This window comes from Erpetoichthys calabaricus, chromosome 18, assembly GCF_900747795.2.
Source record: "Erpetoichthys calabaricus chromosome 18, fErpCal1.3, whole genome shotgun sequence".
Classification (NCBI taxonomy): Eukaryota; Metazoa; Chordata; class Cladistia; order Polypteriformes; family Polypteridae; genus Erpetoichthys; species Erpetoichthys calabaricus.
This window is the reverse complement of record NC_041411.2, coordinates 20,486,878-20,509,569: the sequence shown is the minus strand read 5'-3', so window position 1 is coordinate 20,509,569 and position 22,692 is coordinate 20,486,878. Positions and strand designations below refer to the sequence as shown.

The following is a 22,692-nucleotide window of genomic DNA, read 5'->3' as shown; positions in this document are numbered from 1 at the left end:
TCACGAGATAAATCTAGCAGCAAGGTTCCGTGCTGGCAAAATCCTAACAAATACACTCGCATACGCGCATTTACAATTTCGAGTCACCATTCGATATAACTGCATTTTTTAAGCTGTGTAAGAAAGAAAAGCGTGCTGGCCAACTCCTTCTTATTCCGAGTTCAAGTTAACCGCGTGTCACACTTGACGGGACGCATCTGTTTGGTGCCCTCACCCGTGTGTAACACGGCCCGAAAGCTGCACGCCATTGGCCAAGTGTGGGACGAAGTGGAAACAAAGGGAACCAATCAACAGTTACGACGTGGAGCGAGACTCACCGGAAGAGCGGCTCGCTGCGTGACCAACACGGAAACGGTACAGCCAGTTATATTTAAGAGCATGTTCACTAATCCCCGCCTCGTCATCCAAGCTGAACAAATCGGAATATAGAATGCGTAACGGTAACATAGCTGTCAGGCTGTGATTGGCTGAGAGGATGTAGATGTGGAAAAAGGGTGTTAAAAATAAGAGAAGAGTGTGCGGCTCGCTTGAAAAGTGCAATGAACGATGAAGCTTCACCCGGTTCTTGCGGAGCTTTGGTTGTTTAAGCGGTTAATTCTGTTTGTGTTCTGTGTCATTGTGCAGAGCGAGGCCAGCGGAGAATTAAGTTATGTGACGTGCGGCTCCTTGGTGAAGCTGCTGAATACCCGACACAATGTGAGACTGCACTCCCACGACGTCAAGTACGGTTCAGGTCAGTGGAGAAATGAATATCAAGAAAGAGCTTTTGAGCTCCTTGGAATTGTGGCAAGAGTATGTAACGTAACCCGAATTAACACCGTACCGGGCGGTTATTTAGTTTTGAAATAATAATAATAATAGAAACATCAGCATATCCGGGGACTGTTTGTTAGAAGCAGTCGTGCATGTGTACAGAATGAAAGGACGACGGAGGATTGTATGGCATGGTCTCCGCTGTCATCTTGACCCCTTGATACTTACAGTTTAAGCCCGGGTGATTTTAATCACACGTTACTTAATTACACGTTGTTGTATTTTATCTTGCTATCCATCATTTGTACAGGGCTTTTAGTTGGCAATGATACATATTGGCATTCTAGCCTATTTTGAGGGTGTTGTGCATCATTTTTGTTAAAAAAAAAATAATCGAAGTATTCAATCCCTTAGTCTTTTTTACGATATCATAAAATATTGTTTATTTGAAATATACAGTCACTAAGTGAATTTCCCCTTGGGATTAATAAAGTATCTATCTATCTATCTATCTATCTATCTATCTATCTATCTATCTAAATTACTGAAAACGCGATGCTAATACTAGGGAGGGCCTTCTTTTGCCCTTAAAACAACCACAGTTCTTTGTGGCAAGGGCTCCACAACAAGTTGGAAAAATTCCTTTGAGTTTCAGGGCCATGTTGACATGATTGCATCGTGCAATTTCTGTAGATTTGTCAGTTGCATACTCACGATGGGATGCTCTGTTGGATTCAAATCCTCATTGTCATGTTCATGAAACCAGTGAGATGACTTGTGCTTGGTGACATGGTGCCCTATCATGCTTGAATAGGCACTGGAAGATGAATAAATTGTGTCCATGGTCAGCAATAGTAATAAAATTGGCTGTAGCATTCAAGCAATGATAGATTGGTTGTAACATTACAAAGTGTGTGGACAAAGCATTCCCCACACCATTACAACACCACCCCAACCAGCCCGAAATGCTGGGAGAAGACAGTTTAAGTGCATGGAGTCATACTGTTGGCACAGTGGCACTCTGTTTGTGTGCCTCAGCAGAATTTGAGATTTATAAGACCAGGATGTTTTTCCAGTCATCAGCAGTCCAGTTTTAGTGAACCTGTACAACTGCAGCCGCATATTTCTCATCCTGATGTACATGAGTGGAACCTCATGTAGTCCTGTGCTGTTGTAGCCCATGTGTGTCAAGGTTCGACATGTGGTGTATTCGGAGATGCTCTTCTGCTCACCATGCAGAGTGGTTATCTGAACCTTTCTGTCAATTTAAAACAATCTGGCTATTATCTCCTCACCACTCTGTTTCCATCCATCCTCAGAACTTCTGTTCACTAGATGTGTTTTGTTTTTTGTACCAATCTGAATAAACTTCAGAGACTGTTGTGTGTGAAAATCCCAGTAGATTAGCAGTTACAGAAATACTCAGACCAGCTGGCTGGCTCCAACAATCCTGCCACAGTCTTGGAGGTCACATTACTCCTCCCATCCTAGTGTTTGATTTAAACATTAACTGAAGTTGCTGACCTATGTTTGAATGATTTTATGCATTGTGCTACTGCCACATGGTTGGTTGGTTATATAATTTATGGATAAGCAGTTGCACAGGTGTTCCTCAGTGAGTGTGTGTATATTTGCTTTACAAAAAAAAGTCTTTAATGTCTCAGTAGAAGCTTATCCTTCCAAACCATTTCTAATATTCCTCATGTTCTGTTTAAATATTCATTCCTTTTATTGTGACACACCAGGCCTAGTTGCACCCTGATATTTTCAGAAGCCATAGATGTAGCTGAAGGTTGTCCATTGAGTTCAGATAAAGTGCACTTGGCCTTGGGAAGAGCCCAGGTGGGTTAGTGAAGGTTCTGAATGGGAGAGAGAAAAAAAATCAAGGCAACACATTAAATCTGGGATAAGATTATTGAAAAGGACCAATCTGGGGAAGGGGGAGTAGAAAATGAATGACCCTCCCAATCAAACAAAGTGGCCAAGAGAAAATGAAGGAAAGTGTGGTAACACTGAGCATTCTTCACAACTACATATCTGAGTGAGAAGTGAAAGGTAACTAAGAGGTGTATGGTAATAATTAAAAATAAAATTATATCACTGTGACTAAAATTGGAAAATAATGCATCCATATCTGCTGGTCAGGTGCTAAAATTCTAGGCCTTACATAACATTGGTAAAATAAATTACATTTTTAGAATGTGAGATTGATTCAGATCTCGGTTCTATTTAGCCAGATAGACAAATGAGAAACTCTGAAACCACAATGTGTTGGATAACATCACAATAGGCCTTATAAGTGGTCTATGTGGTAGAAGCATGGGGGCACTTGAGTTGCATCCCAGTTGTGCATGAGGAAGGTCTGGAAGGCTTGTGAATGCATCAAATAATGGAGAAATTCTTAACGAAAGCATGATCCAGTTTGTTTGGAAACCATTTACTTGGGCAATGGTGTATCTTTTAATACAGGGATCATCTTCACTTGTGGTCCTGGAGGGCCGCAGTGGCTACAGGTTTTTATTCCAACCAGTTTTCTACTTTGAAGACAGTCCATTCTGATAATGAGATTTTGTTTTCAAGTATATATCCTTAGTTTTTCATTCATCCAAGACAAATTTTAATCACATTGTAGAGCAGCGATCCTAACTCCAAGTTCTGCAGGGCTGTAGTGACTGCAGGTTTTCACTTAAACCACTTTCTTAATTAGAATTAATATATTTGCTGCTAAAGCAATATTTTTTTGGAGTTAATTTTACTTCAGGTCCATAAAACAAATGGGTAGTGTTCTCAGAAGTGGAAACTCTACAGTGTAATTAAAATTTTGTTATGGATGAATGAAAGCATTAACAATCCATATAGTCAAAAGCAAAGTTTTGTTTTCAGCAAGAACTGTCTTCTAATTGGTTGGAGAGAAAACCTGCAGCCCTCCCAAGACCATGAGTGAAGATCCCTGTTTTAACAAAACAACTCAAGTTGGAGTAGTTCAGTAGTAAAAATAAGTAAATAGGTATACTGTACCATCTTGGGCAAAGCCATCAATTCAGTCCTGTCGATAGCATTAAGTAATAATTGAAAGTTTTCAACAGTAGCTTTCCTCATTAAATATGGGAGAGCTTCAGCTGTTTTGCAAAGAGGGGGGAAAAAAGTATAATTGTGATGTCTACATGGAATTTAGTAGAGACTTATCCCAAACAGGAATTCTCCTCAAAAATACCTCCATTTAATGTTTAACACTTAAGGGTTAAGTCATTTTTTTGTTTATTTCTTTAACAATAATATGGAAGGATTTATTTTTGGTTTGATAAATGACCCTATATTCCAAAGTAAATACAGGAGGCAGTGACAGTTTAGAAATTGAGAGTAAGTGACAGACTTCATTGTTTTAAGAGTTCAAGCTGTGTCACCTGTGCAAGAAAACAGATGCCTCGCATTACTGCAGATGGCCTCCTCTCGCAGGCAGCTTTGTCACCTGCAGAAAATGTCTGTCACAACTTGAGTCTCAATTCCCTGAAGCTTGATATCTGTATCACATGTTTGCACAGGAACATAATAGCAGTCCTCTGAAGTCAATCTTCAGTCTTCTTTCTTTAAAGGGGGTCAATAGAAGTAACTCTAAAATAAAAAGCCACTTTACAGAAGAACAGTACTGGTCATCGCCTTCTTAATGTAGGGCATGTTATCATTCATTCATTAATGAAAGGTTTGCATTAAGGCAGATTTTATCATATGTATTACTATTGTTCAGGCACATTATTTTATAAAGTGGATACAGTTGAATCAGTTTGCTGATTTTTTTTTTTTTTTTTTTTACTGCATACAACAAGGGAACGATAACATGCATGTTTTGGCACTTGTGTGGGGACAAAAAGAAGCTTATCTTAGCTTATTTTGTACTTTTTCCACAGTGTCAGAGGTGTGTAAAAAAAAAAAAAATTTCTTAAGCTCCACGGTATGAATCCTGATTTTGTTTTATGTCAGGACATCAGCATGTATATACAGTAGACCCCCTGTGAAGTCGCGGTTCAGAGTTTGTGGCTTCAGTCATTCACGGATTTTTCCTTAGAACCTAACTAATAATCGTTAGCAGAAACCGCAAATATCCTCCCCAATTTTTATGGCTTTTTTTATGGCAAATCTGTACTGTAGAGAGAACAGGAAGTAGCTGTAAAGAAAACTGCGACTTGGGATGGTGAAAGTAGCCAGTAGAATTTGAAACTGCAACTCCCAGCAGTCCCTGCAGTGGCTCTGATTGGTCTTCTGCTGAGGGTGCTGGGGCTGTTGAGGTCAAAGGATGTCAGTGCAGCTTTTAAAAAGGGGGCCGGTGACCAAAAAAAAAGTTTTTGTCATTTGTGTTTCAAGTTCCTGTCTGTCTGTCTTCTGTTGGGTTACCTGTACTTACTCATTTTGTCCTGGATCGTTTTGTGCGTCTGGATTGTCTGCCTGTGTACATGAGGACTGTAAGTGGATTCATGGCCATCCTGCAAAGAAAGGAGCGCTCTTGAACCTGTCCATCCATCTTCACCATTTCAGGAACTACTGCTAGGACTATCTGTACATTCCCATTCAATGTGCGGATCTCTGGACTATCAATTTTCATCATTATATTTCATCCATTGCCGTTTTTCATGAACTTTTTCATGATTTACTGTGTGTGTTATGTTTGTGCTTTGTTGTATTTAATGTGTAATCGACGTAAGGGGAACAAGGGTGGTATCATTGTTATTTCATTTGTTTTCATTACATTCTTTATTTGCTGTTTGATTACTGGTTTGCTTTGTTTTTGTCTCTGTTTGTGTCGGGTCAAGGCTGGAATCTCCACCCTAAAAATAACTAAATCACCGTCTTCTCTCGATTGTGGCTTCTCATACGACCTTATGCTTACTTAAAAGCCTGAACGTACCTGTCCTTTTTGGCTGATTGCTTTGTTTCTCTCTCCTTCCCCAGACATTCTCTGCTACTGTTGGGGGTTGTGTTCCCCTATGATGTTTGTCTATTGCTTAATCGTTAACTAACTGCATGCTGAGCAACTTTTACTTCTGAAAGAGACATGTTTGTTTGAAGTGTTTGAATAAAGTTCCTGTCTCTATAATCTCCTGTGTTTGTGTGCAATTCTGTGACCCAAGTTGCACTAAGACTATGGCGCTTACCTCTGTGTGCTTTCGTGCAGCCAGTTTAAGCACAGTTGGCTCAGTGATTTACATCCATGGCGTCAGTTGCAATTTGTACATATTTTTCCAGTAGTTTTTTAAATAGTTTTTACAGTTCATTAGCAGTGTGTAAAATGCTCAGTGTTACAGTAATTGTGATGCGCTTTGCATTAAAAAAAATGTGTTCCATTAAAATGTAACTTTTTCTTTGTTAATTGTGACAGTTAATTAAAGTGCAGCAAAAAGTATTTGGCGTCCAGGATGCATTAACCCCCAAATATGTGGCAGTTTAACGGTTAAAGCCCCAAGATGCTGCCAAAACGAGTTGCACCGCTTGCATGAATTGCAGTACATAAAGCGGTAACATCAGTATTTTACATTCTAGCACTGCGAGAGACATAGCAGTACAGTATTACAGGTTTACCTTTACACTCTTTATTTTTAGGTATTATAGTAAGCTGAGTTTGAAATTAAATTAGTGTTTTGGGGGCATATTTAGGGTTTAAACTATGAAAATAGGTATTTTTTTTAACCACGTCCAAAATTTGCGGTTTTTTACAATTCGCAGGTGGTCTTGGAATGTAACCCCGTGAATTTTGAGGGTGTACTGTAATATGTGTATATACATGTGTATAATGTTGGTGGTGTGGCCTACTGTTTCATTCTTGTTATGCACATTCAAATTTAATCAAATCCTTTAATCCAAAGCAACATACTTCTCTTGGGTGTCTCTATAAGAGGGCCAATCACTTCTGCACTCTTGCATTTGGAGGGTCTCTGTAGTTCTAGGTTTTCTAGGTTTTCATTTCAGCTAATTATTGTTCTTATATCAATTTAATATGCTGGTGCTTCACTGGTTATTTCTTTATCTAATGTTAATGCAAAATTTCCCATTACTGATAAATTTTATTCACTTTTTATAGGAATTTAAAAAATTGACTATTTTTCATGATCAAGTAGAAGTAGCATTGCTATATATTCATTTATCTATAGCATTTATTTGGCATTTGAATCTGTGTCTGCTTTGATAGAGTTCACTGTTGGGCTATAATTAAGGGGGCAAATTCTGTACAAAAAAAAAAAAAGCAAATTGTGTAAACTAAAACAATGTTACATTGTTATCTGTATATTAAAATGACTCAAATGCAAAACACCATCTTTATGACTACAAGATGAGGGTGGAAAAAGCCAGCAAATCAAAGAAGTTGTTTAATGAGAGGTGATAATCGTTAATTGTATCAAAGGCCGACAGCTAATGTATAGAGTTAAAATAACTTGAGTGATCTTAAGCCAAGCATGGCTTAACTTGGCGATACTCAAGTTCATTCGTGGGGCTCTCTGTGGCCTCTGGGTTTCATCCCAGACAAGTTCTGCTTTTAATTGGGCCCTGACCTTCATTAAACAAGTTGTTTGTTTGTTTAGTTAATTATTTTCACCTTCATAACTCTATTCCTAGTTATTGCTTCTTTGATTTCCTTTGCCATGAATAAATAAAACAGTTGAATCACAGGCTGTGCCAAATAGTGCCCAGCTCAGTACAACAGAAAGGCTAGTTTGGCAATTCATGGGGCAAAAAAGCCTTTTTCACTAACCCTGAATTGAATAGCATGGGTTTGAAAATGGATAGTTGGCTAAATTGTCATGGGTAAACAATAACGGCAAATTCTGAAGGATATTGGCCTCAAGATTGGATCAGAACATTGGTGTTCAAAGTGGTCACTTAAAGATACTGACAACACCAGGAAGAATGATCATTTGAGATTGTGAGCCATGGAACGCTTGAAGCAATACTTCATATTCATATAAAAATTGAAGTGCATTTTTACTAGAAACTCAAAACAGTGGAAAGAGTTTGAAGATGTTATTTTATATATGAAAACTTGAGACTAGTTAGCCTTCATTTTTTTCCCAGTAGGATTTATGTGTAGGTTTTGTAAAAGAGCATGAGTAAAGTGTAATTCTAAAAAAAAAACTTTGTGAAATTTATATTGTTTGTTCAGGTAGAGTAACTGTCCAAGATAAAATTTTGTAATTGTTCCTTGGAAAAATGTGCTGTCTAAATGGACTGTGTGAATTTTTTTCAAATTTTACACTGTAATGAATAGTTACTTTTTTTTTTTTTTTTGTTTCATATGTACCTGCTGAATTTTGTAAGGCTATTTAATAGTAGAGTAGCTATCCATCCATCCATCCATTTTCCAACCCGCTGAATCCGAACACAGGGTCACGGGGGTCTGCTGGAGCCAATCCCAGCCAACACAGGGCACAAGGCAGGGAACCAATCCTGGGCAGGGTGCCAACCCACCGCAGTAGAGTAGCTAATTTATCCTAAAAGTATAATAGAGAAAAAATGCACTACGTGTCCACACCACTAATGTACCTTCCTAGTAAGCATTTGGTTCCCCAGTTTGCTCTGAGCAGTCTAAATGCACCAGGACATGGACCCAACAAGGCTGCCGTTTTGTTTGTCCTCTCATATATATTGATAGTAGTACCAGTAGTAATGTCCCATGTATAGAGTGTGACCAACATACAACACTTTGCTATTGTCTAGTACCATAATCAACAAGAATGTATTAAAATGCGTAATTGTATGTTATGTCCTGCAGTAGTAGTATATTATTTGGTGGTAGATCTCTACAATAGTTCGTTCTCGCTTCCTAGACCTTATATTTTGATGGAAATTGTTAATCATGGGGGCCTCTGCTTTAAGACTGGTTCATTGTCATGTTCCTGGAATCATTCCAAAATCTTAACATTGTGACACAGAGAATGAACCTGATAAATGGCTTTTTATATATGGATACACTGCTACTATGGAAGGGTACACCTGATGAGCAGTTATGTTCTTTTAGGCTGCTTTTATTTATCTGTGTCAAGAAAATACTCTTTACACCATTACACCTGTAGCACCACTGTGCCAAATACCTTTAGCTACCCGGGTTTAGCACAGTTAGAGCTGACAGAGACACAAGTATCTGCGGGAAGCACAAAGGAGAAGGTCTAGTTCTCTATGTCAATACAAGGTGGTGTAACTCTGGACATGTAAACGTTAAAATCTCCACTTGCTGCAGGGACATTGAACTGTTGACCGTAAGTTTGCGTCCCTATTACTTGCCTAGAGAGTTTGGGCACGTCATTGTTGTTATTGTTTACATCCCTCCTCGGGCGGATGTGGAGGTAGCGAGTGACATCATCTATTCTGCTGTTGCTAAATTATAAACGCAGCACCCTGAGGCGCTTGTGCTAATCGCTGGAGATTTTAACCATGTGACACTGGACAAAACATTACCTGCCTTCTCCCAGTATGTGGGTTGTAACACCCGGGGAAATAAGACTATTGACTTGCTGTATGCAAACGTTAAAGATGCATTCAGCGCCACCCCACTGCCTGCACTTGGGAAAGCAGATCATAACCTGGTTCTGCTTCAGCCTCACTGCAAACCAAGAGTGAGGGAGCTACCTACAACCACACGCTCATTCAGGAAGTGGTCCCCTGAGGCAGAGGAGGCTGTGAGAGACTGCTTTGGAACTACAGACTGGGATATCCTGCAGGAATCACATAGTGAGAACATTGAGGAGGTTGTTGACTGCACTGCTGACTACATCAACTTCTGTATGGACATTGTAGTTCCAGTAAGAACAGTACGCTGCTATGCTAACAACAAGCCATGGATAACAAGTGACATCAAGGGGCCTTTTGAACCAGAAGAAAAGGGCTTTTAAAGGCGGTGATAAGCATGAGCTCAAGCGCATGCAGAAGGAACTCAGAGTCCAGCTCAGGGCGGCGAAGGAGCAGTACAGGAGAAAGCTGGAACAGAAGTTGCAGAATAACAGCATGAAGGAAGTGTGGGATGGGATGAAGACCATCACTGGCTTCAGCTCGAAGTGGGGTGCCACCATCGAGAGAGACGTGAAGAGAGCAAACCAAATGAACAACTTCTTTAACAGGTTTGACCACCCTAACCCACTCTCACCTCGGAGTACTGCACCCTCCACCCATCCTTCTGCTGATACCAGCATAGGAGAGACCTCCCCACCCACAATTACAGCAGCGCAGGTGAGCAGAGGAGACTTCTTGCCAGCAAAGCAGCGGGTCCAGATGGAGTATCGCCACGACTGCTGAAGGTCTGTGCGCTGGAGCTGGGGAGTTCTCTACAGCGCATCTTCAACCTGAGCCTGGAACAGGGGAGAGTCCCGAGGCTTTGGAAAACATCTTGTATCACCCCAGTCCCAAAGGTATAACATCCTAGTGAGCTGAACGACTTCCGGCCTGTTGCTCTGACGTCACATGTGATGAATACCATGGAGCGGCTGCTGCTTCACCACCTGAGGCCACAGGTATGCCACGCCCTCGACCCTCTGCAGTTTGCATACCAGGAGAAGGTGTGAGTGGAGGATGCCATCATCTACATGCTGCACCGATCACTCTCCCACTTGGACAGAGGCAGTGGTGCTGTAAGAATTATGTTTCTAGACTTCTCTAGTGCCTTCAACACCATCCAACCTCTGCTCCTTAGGGACAAGCTGACAGAGATGGGAGTAGATTCATACCTAGTGGCATGGATTGTGGACTATCTTACAAACAGACCTCAGTATGTGCGTCTCGGGAACTGCAGGTCTGACATTGTGGTCAGCAACACAGGAGCGCCGCAGGGGACTTACACCTGAACACCAGCAAAACCAAGGAGGCTGGTGGTGGATTTTAGGAGGCCCAGGCCCCTCGTGCACCCCATGATCATCAGAGGTGACTGTGTGCAGAGGGTACAGACCTATAAATACCTGGGAGTGCAGCTGATGATAAATTGGACTGGACTGACAATACTGATTCTCTGCAAGAGAGGACAGAGCCAGCTATACTTCCTTAGAAGACTGGCATCCTTCAACATCTGCAATAAGATGCTGCAGATGTTCAATCAGACGGTTGTGGCGAGTGCCCTCTTCTACGCAGTGGTGTGCTGGGGAGGCAGCATTAGAAGGACGCCTCACGCCTGGACAAACTAGTGAGGAAAGCAGGCTCTATTGTAGCATGGAGCTGGACAGTTTTGACATCTGTGGCAGAGCGACGGGTGCTCAGCAGGCTCTATCAATTATGGAGAATCCACTGCATCCATTAAACAGTGTCAACTCCAGACAGAAGAGCAGCTTCAGCGACAGACTGCTGTCACTGTCCTGCTCGACTGACAGACTGAGGAGATCGTTCCTCCCCCAAACTATGCGACTGTTCAATTCCACCCGGGGGGGGGGGGGGGGTAAACGTTAACATTATTCAAAGTATTGTCTGTTTTTACCTGCATCTTTATTACTCTTTAATATTGTGTTTTTTTGTTTTTTTTTTTTGTGTGTCAGTATGCTGCTGCTGGAGTATGTGAATTTCCCCATGGGATTAATAAAGTATCTATCTATCTTTCTAATATCCCTATTAGTGGAGCAAGTGGGCACACTAAGTTTGTTAACTTTATACTTCATTATTCAGACAAGGTTGTTTAAAAATTAAGTGGCAAGTTAATGTTGTTTTACTGATCTCAAATTTCTAAGATTTAAAGGAGTTGCTTTTCATCACTTTTACATCATTTCTCTTCCATAGGAAGTGGACAGCAGTCAGTTACCGGAGTTGAAGCATCGGATGATGCCAACAGCTACTGGCGCATCAGAGGAAAGTCAGTAGGCAGTTGCCAGAGGGGTGTGCCCATCAAATGTGGCCAGGCAGTAAGGTTCACACACATGAACACTGGGCGCAATCTTCACTCTCATCACTTTGTGTCACCACTGTCAGGAAATCAGGTAAGCCTTACAAAAAAGAATCAAATTTCACACAAAATGTAATATTTTGATAAAGTCTGAACCTTTTCAAATCAAAATAGTCTTCAGCCAAATGGCGAAAGAGAATTAAAAAATAAAATAAAATTGATACTGCTTTAACTTTTAAAATGAGACATAAAATTTTATGATTTTAACCTTATGCAGTATTTTAGTGGTGAATTTTCTTTTTAAACTAAGAACTTGAGCACATTGTCTTAATTCTGTGATTGTGCAAGACAAAGTGGCAGTTTTAGGGCTAAAATGCAGTGTGTTCACAAAATAAGATTATTGGCCATTTTGTTTATTACTTCTGTTTAGATACTTTGATACTGTGGTCTGAGTCCCATCACCTTGGTTTCAGATTCTTGCACAAGCCTGTGTAGAGTCTGCATGTTGTCTCGAGTCTGTGAGGGTTTTCTCCAGGTATTTCACTTCCTTCATCTTGCACACTTAGATTAATCAATAATTTAAAAATAATCCAGTATATTGGGACATGAATGCCAGAATATACTGCTGTCTGGAAGCAGAACAGGCTCACCATGACCCCATAATGATTAATTTTAGTTAAAAAAAAAAAAAAATGTGCAAGCATATAGCTCATAGTGTTTCTTCTTGCACATTTTATATATGACCAGCAGATGCAAGTTTGGTTTTAGTAATATTTAGATCCTCTGTAATTATGATCTGGGCTGTGTGTGGTAAACAAAGTAATGTCCTGTGAATCTGAAAATGCACAAGATTGGTGTGATAATTCATAGTTCAAGTAAAATATATTCTCTGAAATAGATATTCTAAATGATTTGTTCAGAGAGAATTACGTGACATTAAAACATACACACAATTAAATGAAGTCACCTTTTGCATTTATTTTTTTTTATTAAAGTTCACAAAGATTAAAAAGTAAAATATTCCAGTTTGGGAAGTTTGAAGCATGGTAAGAGATTTAATAATGAAAGTCTTCTGCTACTGAGGCGAATGTGTATATTAGTAGCCATTGAAGACACACTTGCATGAAATAGTGGTACTGTATGATTTTTGCTGACCTTTAGAAACAGTTTTCTTCCAATAAAAAAACAACCTTGGCATTTTAATAATGGGTATTTCACATAACTTATATTTGTATTCATAATTAACTTTAGCCATCAAGTCTTCCAAGTAGACAGAAGAAGAATAGCTAAGAAGGTCAAAAACCTTTTACTACATGTGGTACAGAGAACATCAAAGAAAAGACTTTTGTACTGGGACTTCATTACACACCAATGACATGAATAATTCATTTTTTTTTTTAAACAAACATTAAATGTCAAACTTATTTTTTCTCATGTTGCTGAAAATACCTTTTCCATTAGACTGACTGTTAGCAGTACACCTACACAGATAACAATAACAATCTAGGAAATGTAACATGTTAATCTGTTTTGCAGCACATACAGTGCATCCGGAAAGTATTCACAGCGCATCACTTTTTCCACATTTTGTTACGTTACAGCCTTATTCCAAAATGGATTAAATTCATTTTTTTCCTCAGAATTCTACACACAACACTCCATAATGGCAACATGAAAAAAGTTTACTTGAGGTTTTTGCAAATTTCTTAAAAAATAAAAAACTGAGAAATCCCATGTCCATAAGTATTCACAGCCTTTGCTCAATACTTTGTCGGTGCACCTTTGGCAGCAATTACAGCCTCAAGTCTTGTTGAATATGATGCCACAAGCTTGGCACACCTATCCTTGGCCAGTTTCGCCCATTCCTCTTTGCAGCACCTCCCAAGCTCCATCAGGTTGGATGGGAAGCATCGGTGCACAGCCATTTTAAGATCTCTCCAGAGATGTTCAATTGGATTCAAGTCTGGACTCTGGCTGGGCCACTCAAGGACATTCACAGAGTTGTCCTGAAGCCACTCCTTTGATATCTTGGCTGTGTGCTTAGGGTCGTTGTCCTGCTGAAAGATGAACCATCGCCCCAGTCTGAGGTCAAGAGCGCTCTAGAGCAGGTTTTCATCCAGGATGTGTCTGTACATTGCTGCAGTCATCTTTCCCTTTATCCTGACTAGTCTCCCAGTTCCTGCCACTGAAAAACATCCCCACAGCATGATGCTGCCACCACCATGCTTCACTGTAGGGATGGTATTGGCCTGGTGATGAGCGGTGCCTGGTTTCCTCCAAACGTGACTCCTGGCATTCACACCAAAGAGTTCAATCTTTGTCTCATCAGACCAGAGAATTTTCTTTCTCATGGTCTGAGAGTCCTTCAGGTGCCTTTTGGCAAACTCCAGGCGGGCTGCCATGTGCCATTTACTAAGGAGTGGCTTCCATCTGGCCACTCTACCATACAGGCCTGATTGGTGAATTTCTGCAGAGATGGTTGTCCTTCTGGAAGGTTCTCCTCTCTCCACAGAGGACCTCTGGAGCTTTGGCATCAGGTTCTTGGTCACCTCCCTGACTAAGGCCCTTCTCCCCTGATTGCTCAGTTTAGATGGCCGTCCAGCTCTAGGAAGAGTCCTGGTGGTTTCGAACTTCTTCCACTTACGGATGATGGAGGCCACTGTGCTCATTGGGACCTTCAAAACAGCAGAAATTTTTCTGTAACCTTCCCCAGATTTCTGCCTCGAGACAATCCTGTCTCGGAGGTCTACAGACCATTCCTTTGACTTCATGCTTGGTCTGTGCTCTGACATGAACTGTCAACTGTGGGACCTTATATAGACAGGTGTGTGCCTTTCCAAATCATGTCCAGTCAACTGAATTTACCACAGGTGGACTCCAATTAAGCTGCAGAAACATCTCAAGGATGATCAGGGGGAAACAGGTTGCACCTGAGCTCAATTTTGAGCTTCATGGCAAAGGCTGTGAATACTAATGTACATGTGCGTTCTCAATTTTTTATTTTTAATAAATTTTGCAAAAAGTTCAAGTAAACTTTTTTCACGTTGTCATTATGGGGTGTTGTGTGTAGAATTCTGAGGAAAAAAATGAATTTAATCCATTTTGGAATAAGGCTGTAACATAACAAAATGTGGAAAAAGTGATGCACTGTGAATACTTTACGGATGCACTGTAACTGCAGAAAATGAACAATTAAGCAATAGGGCCTTTAATGACCTCTTGGGCACAGCCATCAGTAGTGTCTGTTTTCGGAGAGAGTGTCGACCTTGTCGAGAGGTTTACTTACCTTGGCAGTGGCATTCATGTCTCTGGTGACTCTTCCTATGAAGTCAGTAGATGGATTTGGAGAGCATGGGGAGCCATGAGGTCACTGGAAAGGGGTGTGTGGCGCTCCCTATATCTATGCAAAAGGACGAAGGTCCAAGTCTTTATAGAGTCCTGGTGCTTCCTGTTTTGCTATGTGGTTGCGAGACATGGACGCTATCCAGTGACCTGAGACAAAGACTGGACTCCTTTGGTTCTGTGTGTCTCCAGAAAATCCTTGGGTTCTGTTGGTTTGACTTTGTGTCGAATGAGCGGTTGCTCATGGAGTCCCGAATGAGGCACATTATCTGCATTGTGAGGGAGCGTCCGTTACGGCACTACGGCCATGTGTCGCGTTTCCCTGAGAGTGATCCAGCTCGTAAGATCCTTATTGTTGGGGACCCAAGTGGCTGTACCAGTGCATGTTCCCCAACTTGACTTGACTTTGCAAATAAAAGTTTAGTCATTGTCATCTTCTTGGTTGTCTGAGCTCTTTACCAGAGTGTTTGTGTATAGTTCCCCCTGATACCGGGTGAATCCTCATTTGTGACATCATCAGAAGTTGAATGACTTTTCCTTAAAAGAAACAAAAAAGAGCACAAAATAAAGTGTTGCGGAAAGTGTATATTTGTGGTAATATTTATCTGAAGAATGCTGCTTTTATTGCTAGATGCTTCTGAATGCAAAGCTAAGTAAGCAGCAAACATTTTAAGCAAGTGGCTGATTTGTATATTTCAACAAGGCTGTCCCAACCAGCACAGGGCAGGAACAAACCCTAGACAAGGCCCCAGTCTATTGCAGGGCGATTACACACACTAGGGCCAATTTAATGTTGCCAATTCACCTAACCTGCATGTTGTTGGACAGTAGGAGGAAACCCACACAGACACAGGGGGGAAAATAATGCTCAAACTCCATGCAGGGAGGTCCCAGGACAATAACCTTGGTTTCCTTATTGCAAGGCAGCAGCAATATAACTGCACTACCATGCTGCCCCCAATAAAAATGGCTACAATGAAATAATGCTCTTCATTGCTGCCATTTAGGGTGTTAATTCTTTTTGTCTCTTACAAGTTTTAAAGCTAAAGCAGATTGTCAGACCAATTTGCTTTTACTTTATTGTCCATCCTTTATGGAGGTCCATGGGTTTAGTATTGTCGCATTAGTCAGAAGTTCTCTGTCACAGCACAGTTGCTTCCTACCCCACTGTTCCGGTCATTAACCTTTGACAGTGCTGACTTCCCTGTAAATACTGTCAGATTCATTTTTGACTAATGATGTATCCTAATGCCTTGAGAACTGGATTGGAAATCAAAATTCCTCTCAGTCTTCACTGCTGAATTGCTGTGTAACCCTGAGCAAGTTACCTTGCACCCCACTGATTAATATATAATGATGAAATAACTGCAATTCACTGTAAGTCTAAGTGTTAAATACATGCCACATTGACATTATTTAGGAGAGAGGAATTGGCTCTAGGGTGGTGTGGTGGCTAGTGCTGCTGCATCTTTGCCATTCCATAGTCCAGGGTTCATTTCTGAACTAGCTCACTATCCATATTATGTTTGGGTTTTCTCCAGATCTTCCACTTTTCTTTCCTACTGTATCCCAAAAATGTCCTTGTTTCTTTAAAGCCGGGGTGCCCAACTCCGGTCCTGAAGGGCCGCAGTGGCTGCAGGTTTTTATTCTAACCCTTTTCTTAATTAGTGACCTGTTTTTTCTTCTAATTTAACTTCTTTTGAATTAATTTTAATGGACTTATTTTTCAAGATTTGTTCCCCTGAATTTCTTAATCTTTCCTCTAAATTGCTTCATTTCTTTCCTTAAATGTCACCCAAACGGAAATGAAATGTAAAGTGAGTGAGCCAACAGATGGCCAACTAGGTCAGGGCCTCAAACTCTAATCAATTTCACTCCAACCAGTTGCTTAATTAGGCGCAGAGTCTTGTGGTTAATTAAACCCGTTCTTTAATTCCATAGCTTGTTGCTGCTCTCTCTCATTGTGTAGTAGCATACCTTTCTGAAATTGTGGATTTTCTCTTTCCAGTGAGCACTGTTAAAATGTTTTGGGGAACTGAGCAGATCAGCATTTGCTTCACCGTTGTTTATTTTCAGATATTGTATGATGGACACACAGTTTGCTGGTCAAGTTTTGGCTCATTTTGTATCTCATTGTTGTATTAAGGAAAAAAACAGTTAAGGGATCCGAGTCTTCAAGAGCAAGTCAATTAAAATGAATTCAAAAGAAGTTAATTGGCAGCAAAACCAGGTCACTAATTAAGAAAAGGGTTAGAATGAAAACCTGCAGCCACTGGGGTCCTCCAGGACTGCTTTAAAGTCCCATCCCATTCAGGGTTGTTAATGGCCATGTCATTGATACTGCCAGAAAGGGCACTGGGAAAAACTAGTTCAGGAAAACAGATTAATATATCAGCTTTTTTTTATTTTTTTTTTTAGTTTACACACCATGGTGACAGCCGTGTCGTCTTGCAAATTTAGTTTGTTCCACCAGACCTTCCATTTTGGAGAGAAATGTACTTGATATCTGTGCGACCCATGCGTGTCATGCAGCAGATGTTATACCTGACCCTCACTCTTTGCTAACCAAACGATGTGGGTCACCTGAGCTACCAAGCATTTGCTAGTAAACATCATCCAGACATAAATCCTGGTACTACAGTTAGAGGAGGTGTGACTGTGTTTATTAGAGAGAATTTTAGAAGTCACCTGACAACATAACTCTCCAGATAACTGAGACACAAGCCACTGACCATGTATTTTGCCCCTACAAAAAGTCTACAGAGGATGAGAAGAACCTCTGTACTTTTAATGTTATAAATAATTGCAAAGCGCTTTGGTTTTTATTTTTTTTTATTAATGTTAAAACAATGCATTCCATCATTAATTGTGTTGATTTTTTTTCTGTACAGGAGGTCAGTGCGTTTGGTGAAAACGGTGAAGGAGACGATCTGGATGTATGGAATGTCCAGTGCAGTGGGATTTACTGGGAACGGGATGATGCTGTACGCTTCAAACACATTGGGACTGAAGTGTACCTTAGTGTCACTGGTGAGCAGTATGGCCATCCCATCAGAGGTCAAAAGGAAGTCCATGGAATGCAAGGTGCAAATCACAATAACTACTGGAAGGTTATGGAGGGAGTCTTCATCAAACCCAGCAGCGAGTCACCAAATCATGATGAACTTTGAAACTTGTTGTTCACATTGTTAAAGGGAGTGTTTGTTATTAAGAATGTGTGTTTTCCAAAAATGAGACCAGCCTTTTTATATTATTTTCTTATTTGTTTGCAAGTGTAAATTTTGGAAAACTAAAACCCTCTTCTGATGGTGTGTGTTTGATCTTATTTTATTGCAAATAGATTCGGTGTTTAACTTTAACCACTTTGTTTGTGCCTGTCTAATCCTTAAGAAACCTTTGTGAGAATGGAGAGGAAACCAATAGTTGGGTGATATATTTCAGATGCATGTGATGACTGTAAGGCACAAACTTCCACTTATACGATGAGTTAAACAGATTGTGTTCCATTTAGACAACCCCTGCAGCTGCCATTTGTTTCTTACACTAATAATTTTACGCATGATTAAATAGCAGCTTCCAGAGATATAATGTCAAGTCCTAATCTAAGTAATGTGTTTGGTTCCACTGCCGCCTTTTGTACTCTCCACACCCCCCATGTTTTTGTTAGACCTGTTGACCTCTTTCTATACCACATCTATTAAACCCATTTTTGTCATTTTCTGTGCATAACCAGCTTGAATGTGCTGATTAGTGTTTATGAAACTGTATAGAAGCAAGTCAGAAGGCAGGCATTTGGTATGTGCCTGTGCACCTTTTGACTTCTGGTCTGAACTGACAGTGTTGTAAAGGAAACTTGCCCATTTTTCTTAGTTTTGTGAACTTCCTTCTTCTTTTTTTTTCTTTCTTCTCTACTGTGAGTGGATATTATTATGGGTCCTGGACTTTTGGTCACAGGTACCGTGAGATGGACTAGCTGATAAGGCGATGGAAGAAGCTGCATGTTTGATCAAAGCAGCCTGCAGTCGGAAGTACTTTTGACATCTCCTATAGATTGATAAACTAAAAAAGGCTCATGCTTTCAGCTCTATATCCTGTGTTAGCAGTGATGTGATGTCTGATTTTTTTTTTTTTTTTTTTATCTTTTTTATTTATCCATACAGCCTACGATATTTAAGCAAAATGCTTTTGTAAAGCCCTCACTTGTGTAAACAAACCAACCAACCTTAAAAATTAATGTTTTGTTAAATGAGCCTTGAGCACCGCAGGTGGTCCTTGAAGGAATTCCTTGATCCTTGCAGATACTTTGGTCCAAACAAATGGCTTTCTCTCCAGACGGAGACTTCACATCAGATGACACATTTTGTTCAAGTGAGGTGTCATTTTTGTTTTATCACAAGAGCCATTAGTTTAAGTTTTAAAAATGACCTGTTCACCTCGGACACAACTGATTACATAACTGTAGTCCTTAAGGGGGTACATGTCTGTAAGAAGCCCTGCTTAATTTTCACTTTGTATTTCATATTTTCAGACTCAAGAATTTGTGTGGGGGGAATGCTTTCACAGAAAAACTGAAACCTGAATATGATTGTTATTTTTCTGAGCAGAAGGTGCCCCTGAAAGGAACAAATGCACATTGTCAGAAAGTAAAGACTAAGAGCCAAATTTAGATTTTTTAGGATGAAGTAAGGTGGTGTGGGTTATACTTTAAAAAAAAAAAGCATGCTACTTTTCATATATATAGTTCCTTCTGAGCTCTTAGTAAGAGGTTTAATGTACCCCAAGTGAGCATTTTTAAATTCAAGGTAAAGACCGTTTATTTTCTTTTATAGAGAATTTGCACACTCTCCTTGTGCCTTTGTTGCTGTACATCTAGTTATCCTACAACACCCCAAAAGTAAGTATAGTAGTGCTCTGGCATGGACTGGTCCCTTAACACTTTTGATTCCTGCCTTCTACCACATGCCGTCGGGAGTAGCTGTGGGCACCTGCAACCCCAAAATTGGACTGGGTCAGTTCAAAATATGAATGGAAACAATAAGTTTACATGGGTTGGGGGGATAGGATAACAAAGCAGCATATAAACCTGTAACAAAAGAAGTGATAATGCAAAACTGCTACATCTGTATAAAGCCTTGTGTGAACATATAATAAATATTTAGAATGTAAATTTGTGACTGTTACACTTGAAAAAGGTTTCAAGCGTGATCAGATGAACACTGATCCCCTCAGTTCACAGAATAAACTGCAGACAATAATCCCAAATGATGATGGCGGCGTCAGTTGAATGGGTGCCATCTGGAGTTCATCTATGGTGCTACAATTTGCCCCTCCTTAGGAGACACACTTGTCTAACATTACTCCAAAGCTAATTGCATGGTTAAAAGATAGATAAAGAAGATGATCAATAAAGCAGCCTCGGATGGTGTTAAAGTGGAAGCACAGAAGTTATCTGGGTAGGCTTCACTACTAATCCACCCTTAAACTGCTTTCCTTTCTCGTAATCTCCCTGCAGACACAGAAAAGGCACCGTGTGCCTATACAGTGTCTTGATTGCAGACACTACTCAACCCACCATTTCCAAAAGGTGCAAAAGAATGGCTTAAATTTGCATGCAATTCTTAAATGGATTTTATGTAATATTTGGTATATCCTTTCATTTTCCATTATGAATTTTTAAAACAGGATAAATGTGAGCCTTAATTTTGATACTTAAAAAATGCGTGTTTTATATTTGTAACGGTAAACCCTTTTAAAGAGAAATTAAATGGGGGCCCAACAGCGATGCGAACTTCAACAACAAACTGCTGCCGTCGCGATAAATTCAGCGTGGGTGCTCGTGGGCTCCGTGAAAATCCCACGAACTTCGTAGCTCATAGCAAAAAGAAATGAACTAGAAGTGGAGGATAGGTCAAACATTAAATGTGCGATACAATTAATTACAAACTATTTGCTGTGGTTTCTGAAAAAATGAGCCGTACACTTAAAATGGTACGAAATAAAGTCCCCTCCAGACGTGTTTAAACACTCACTCATAGGTCTGCAAGCTTCGAGTGGGGCTGATCCGGAACGGCGCCACACCTCAATAGGACCTTGACCAATCAAATCGCTGGCCTGCTAACTGGCAGAAAGACGCACGAATCACGAGGCTGCTCTGAGCCGGTGCGAGGCCGGCGTTTGCTGGTGCCAGTTAAGCTCGCGCCGGGGAGCCCGTGCGCTTGCGTTTGACATGTTTATTGTCCGGTTTGTGCGCTTCGTGAAGTGAATTGAAGGAAACGTTGAGGGCTTAAGAATGAGCGAAAATAACAATAACACTCATTATTTAAAAAAGAAAAGAATTTGAATTGTTTGTTGCTGATATCTGTCACCTGTGCCAAGATGCAACGCTGACCTCGAATGTGAACAAGTGTAAGGCTGACATAAATTTTAAGAAGAATATTAGAAAATGCAATATTTTGGTTTCAGCGTTTTTTTTGCGGATATATTCTTTTGGTGCTTCACGTCGACAGCAACAGCGAAGCATGGTTTGGTAAGTTTAGGCTTAGCTTTTACTTTAATGTTCGTTTTCTGTCAAAGTACACCTATGTAAAACAGTTTAATGTCTTCACAAATCGTCACTACTCTGCGTATATATTTTTGATAAAGCATTTGCAATAAACGTGCGTTAAAATATTTAACAATTAACTAATGTATAGTCTTAATATGGCCTTTGCTACTGTATTTTGTGCAATGAGCAGCGCAATTACATTATCCTGTTTCTTTTCCCTTCTGCGTGATGCATGTGTGCGCCTCGAAAAGAGCTTGTGTGCGCATGACAGAAACAAAGAAATCAAGTTAAAATATAATTATGAATCAAGCTGCTGATACCTCAAAGCATGCGTATGCAATCGACAGTAGTACGTTATAAAATGAATTACGTTTATTTAGCCGCAGTGTGGCATGCATTTGTGCTGGACAAGATATTCGTAAAATATTGTCATAACAAACGCGATTGTGTCCTTTATTACTGTGTGTGCTTACCACCGTAATCAGACACAGACGATCCTTCCTTTAGACTTTCTCCTTATAGTTTGTTGAAATGCATCTTGGTTCATAGCATTTTATTAACATTAACAAAAATATTGAAATTTTTAAGAAAATATTGGAAACCTGTGAATCACTTTCAGGACTCGTAAAAACGTGCACTTGATATTACACTTATGTCGTCAGACAATTCCTCAATGAAGAACTAAAGTAGATGTCGCATAGAGACGCTATACATTTAATAAATCCGTTTTACTTTAATAAAACAATCAGCTAAATGTACTGGTGGTTGCTGCCTGTTACATTCTAGTTGCCTGTTATCCATTAGTCTGTCCATTTTGATGGTGAGCAGGCCAGGTCGGGATGCCAGTCCACTAGTATCGGACGTTTGTCGCTGCTCCACTCACCGTCTCCGAGTCAGATTGGTTCCATAAAGGTGTAGTTGCCCTTATAAGAATTTAGCTGGTTGAAGTGCAGTCTGGTATTTGTTTAAACAAATAGTATAATGAGACTCCTCAGGCCATGTCATTTTTCTTTCAATGGAATTAATATTGTGTTCTGGATAAGGGGTAGATTTAATCTTCCTTATTATTCTGAAAGAAAAGTTGTGAAAGTAGGACGACTGTGGAGCATCTTTCACGCGCAACTTGGTACTTAAGGGTACCACTGTGTGAACCCAATTATTTAAATAGACGTACGGCAGAATTGAGGACAATGTATATGAAGGCTACACTAGTATT

At 40.2% G+C, this 22,692-nt stretch overlaps 1 protein-coding gene across 1 annotated transcript; it reads left to right on the top strand.

Annotated features, from left to right (window-relative positions):
* Positions 1-474: 474 nt before the first annotated feature.
* Positions 475-18,291, top strand: sdf2l1 (stromal cell-derived factor 2-like 1). The gene is made up of 3 exons (XM_028825395.2): positions 475-733; positions 11,488-11,684; positions 17,824-18,291. The coding sequence occupies exons 1-3, from the start codon at positions 547-549 to the stop codon at positions 18,100-18,102; spliced, it is 663 nt and encodes a 220-aa protein (XP_028681228.1). The 5' UTR covers positions 475-546; the 3' UTR covers positions 18,103-18,291.
* The last annotated feature ends 4,401 nt before the right edge of the window (positions 18,292-22,692 follow it).

Coding starts and splice junctions, on each gene's coding strand:
- sdf2l1 (XM_028825395.2), top strand. CDS start 547: ATGAAGCTTCACCCGGTTCTTGCGGAGCTTTGGTTGTTTAAGCGGTTA. Junction 734..11,487: donor CGACGTCAAGTACGGTTCAG/GTCAGTGGAGAA, acceptor TCTCTTCCATAG/GAAGTGGACAGCAGTCAGTT. Junction 11,685..17,823: donor CACCACTGTCAGGAAATCAG/GTAAGCCTTACA, acceptor TTTTCTGTACAG/GAGGTCAGTGCGTTTGGTGA.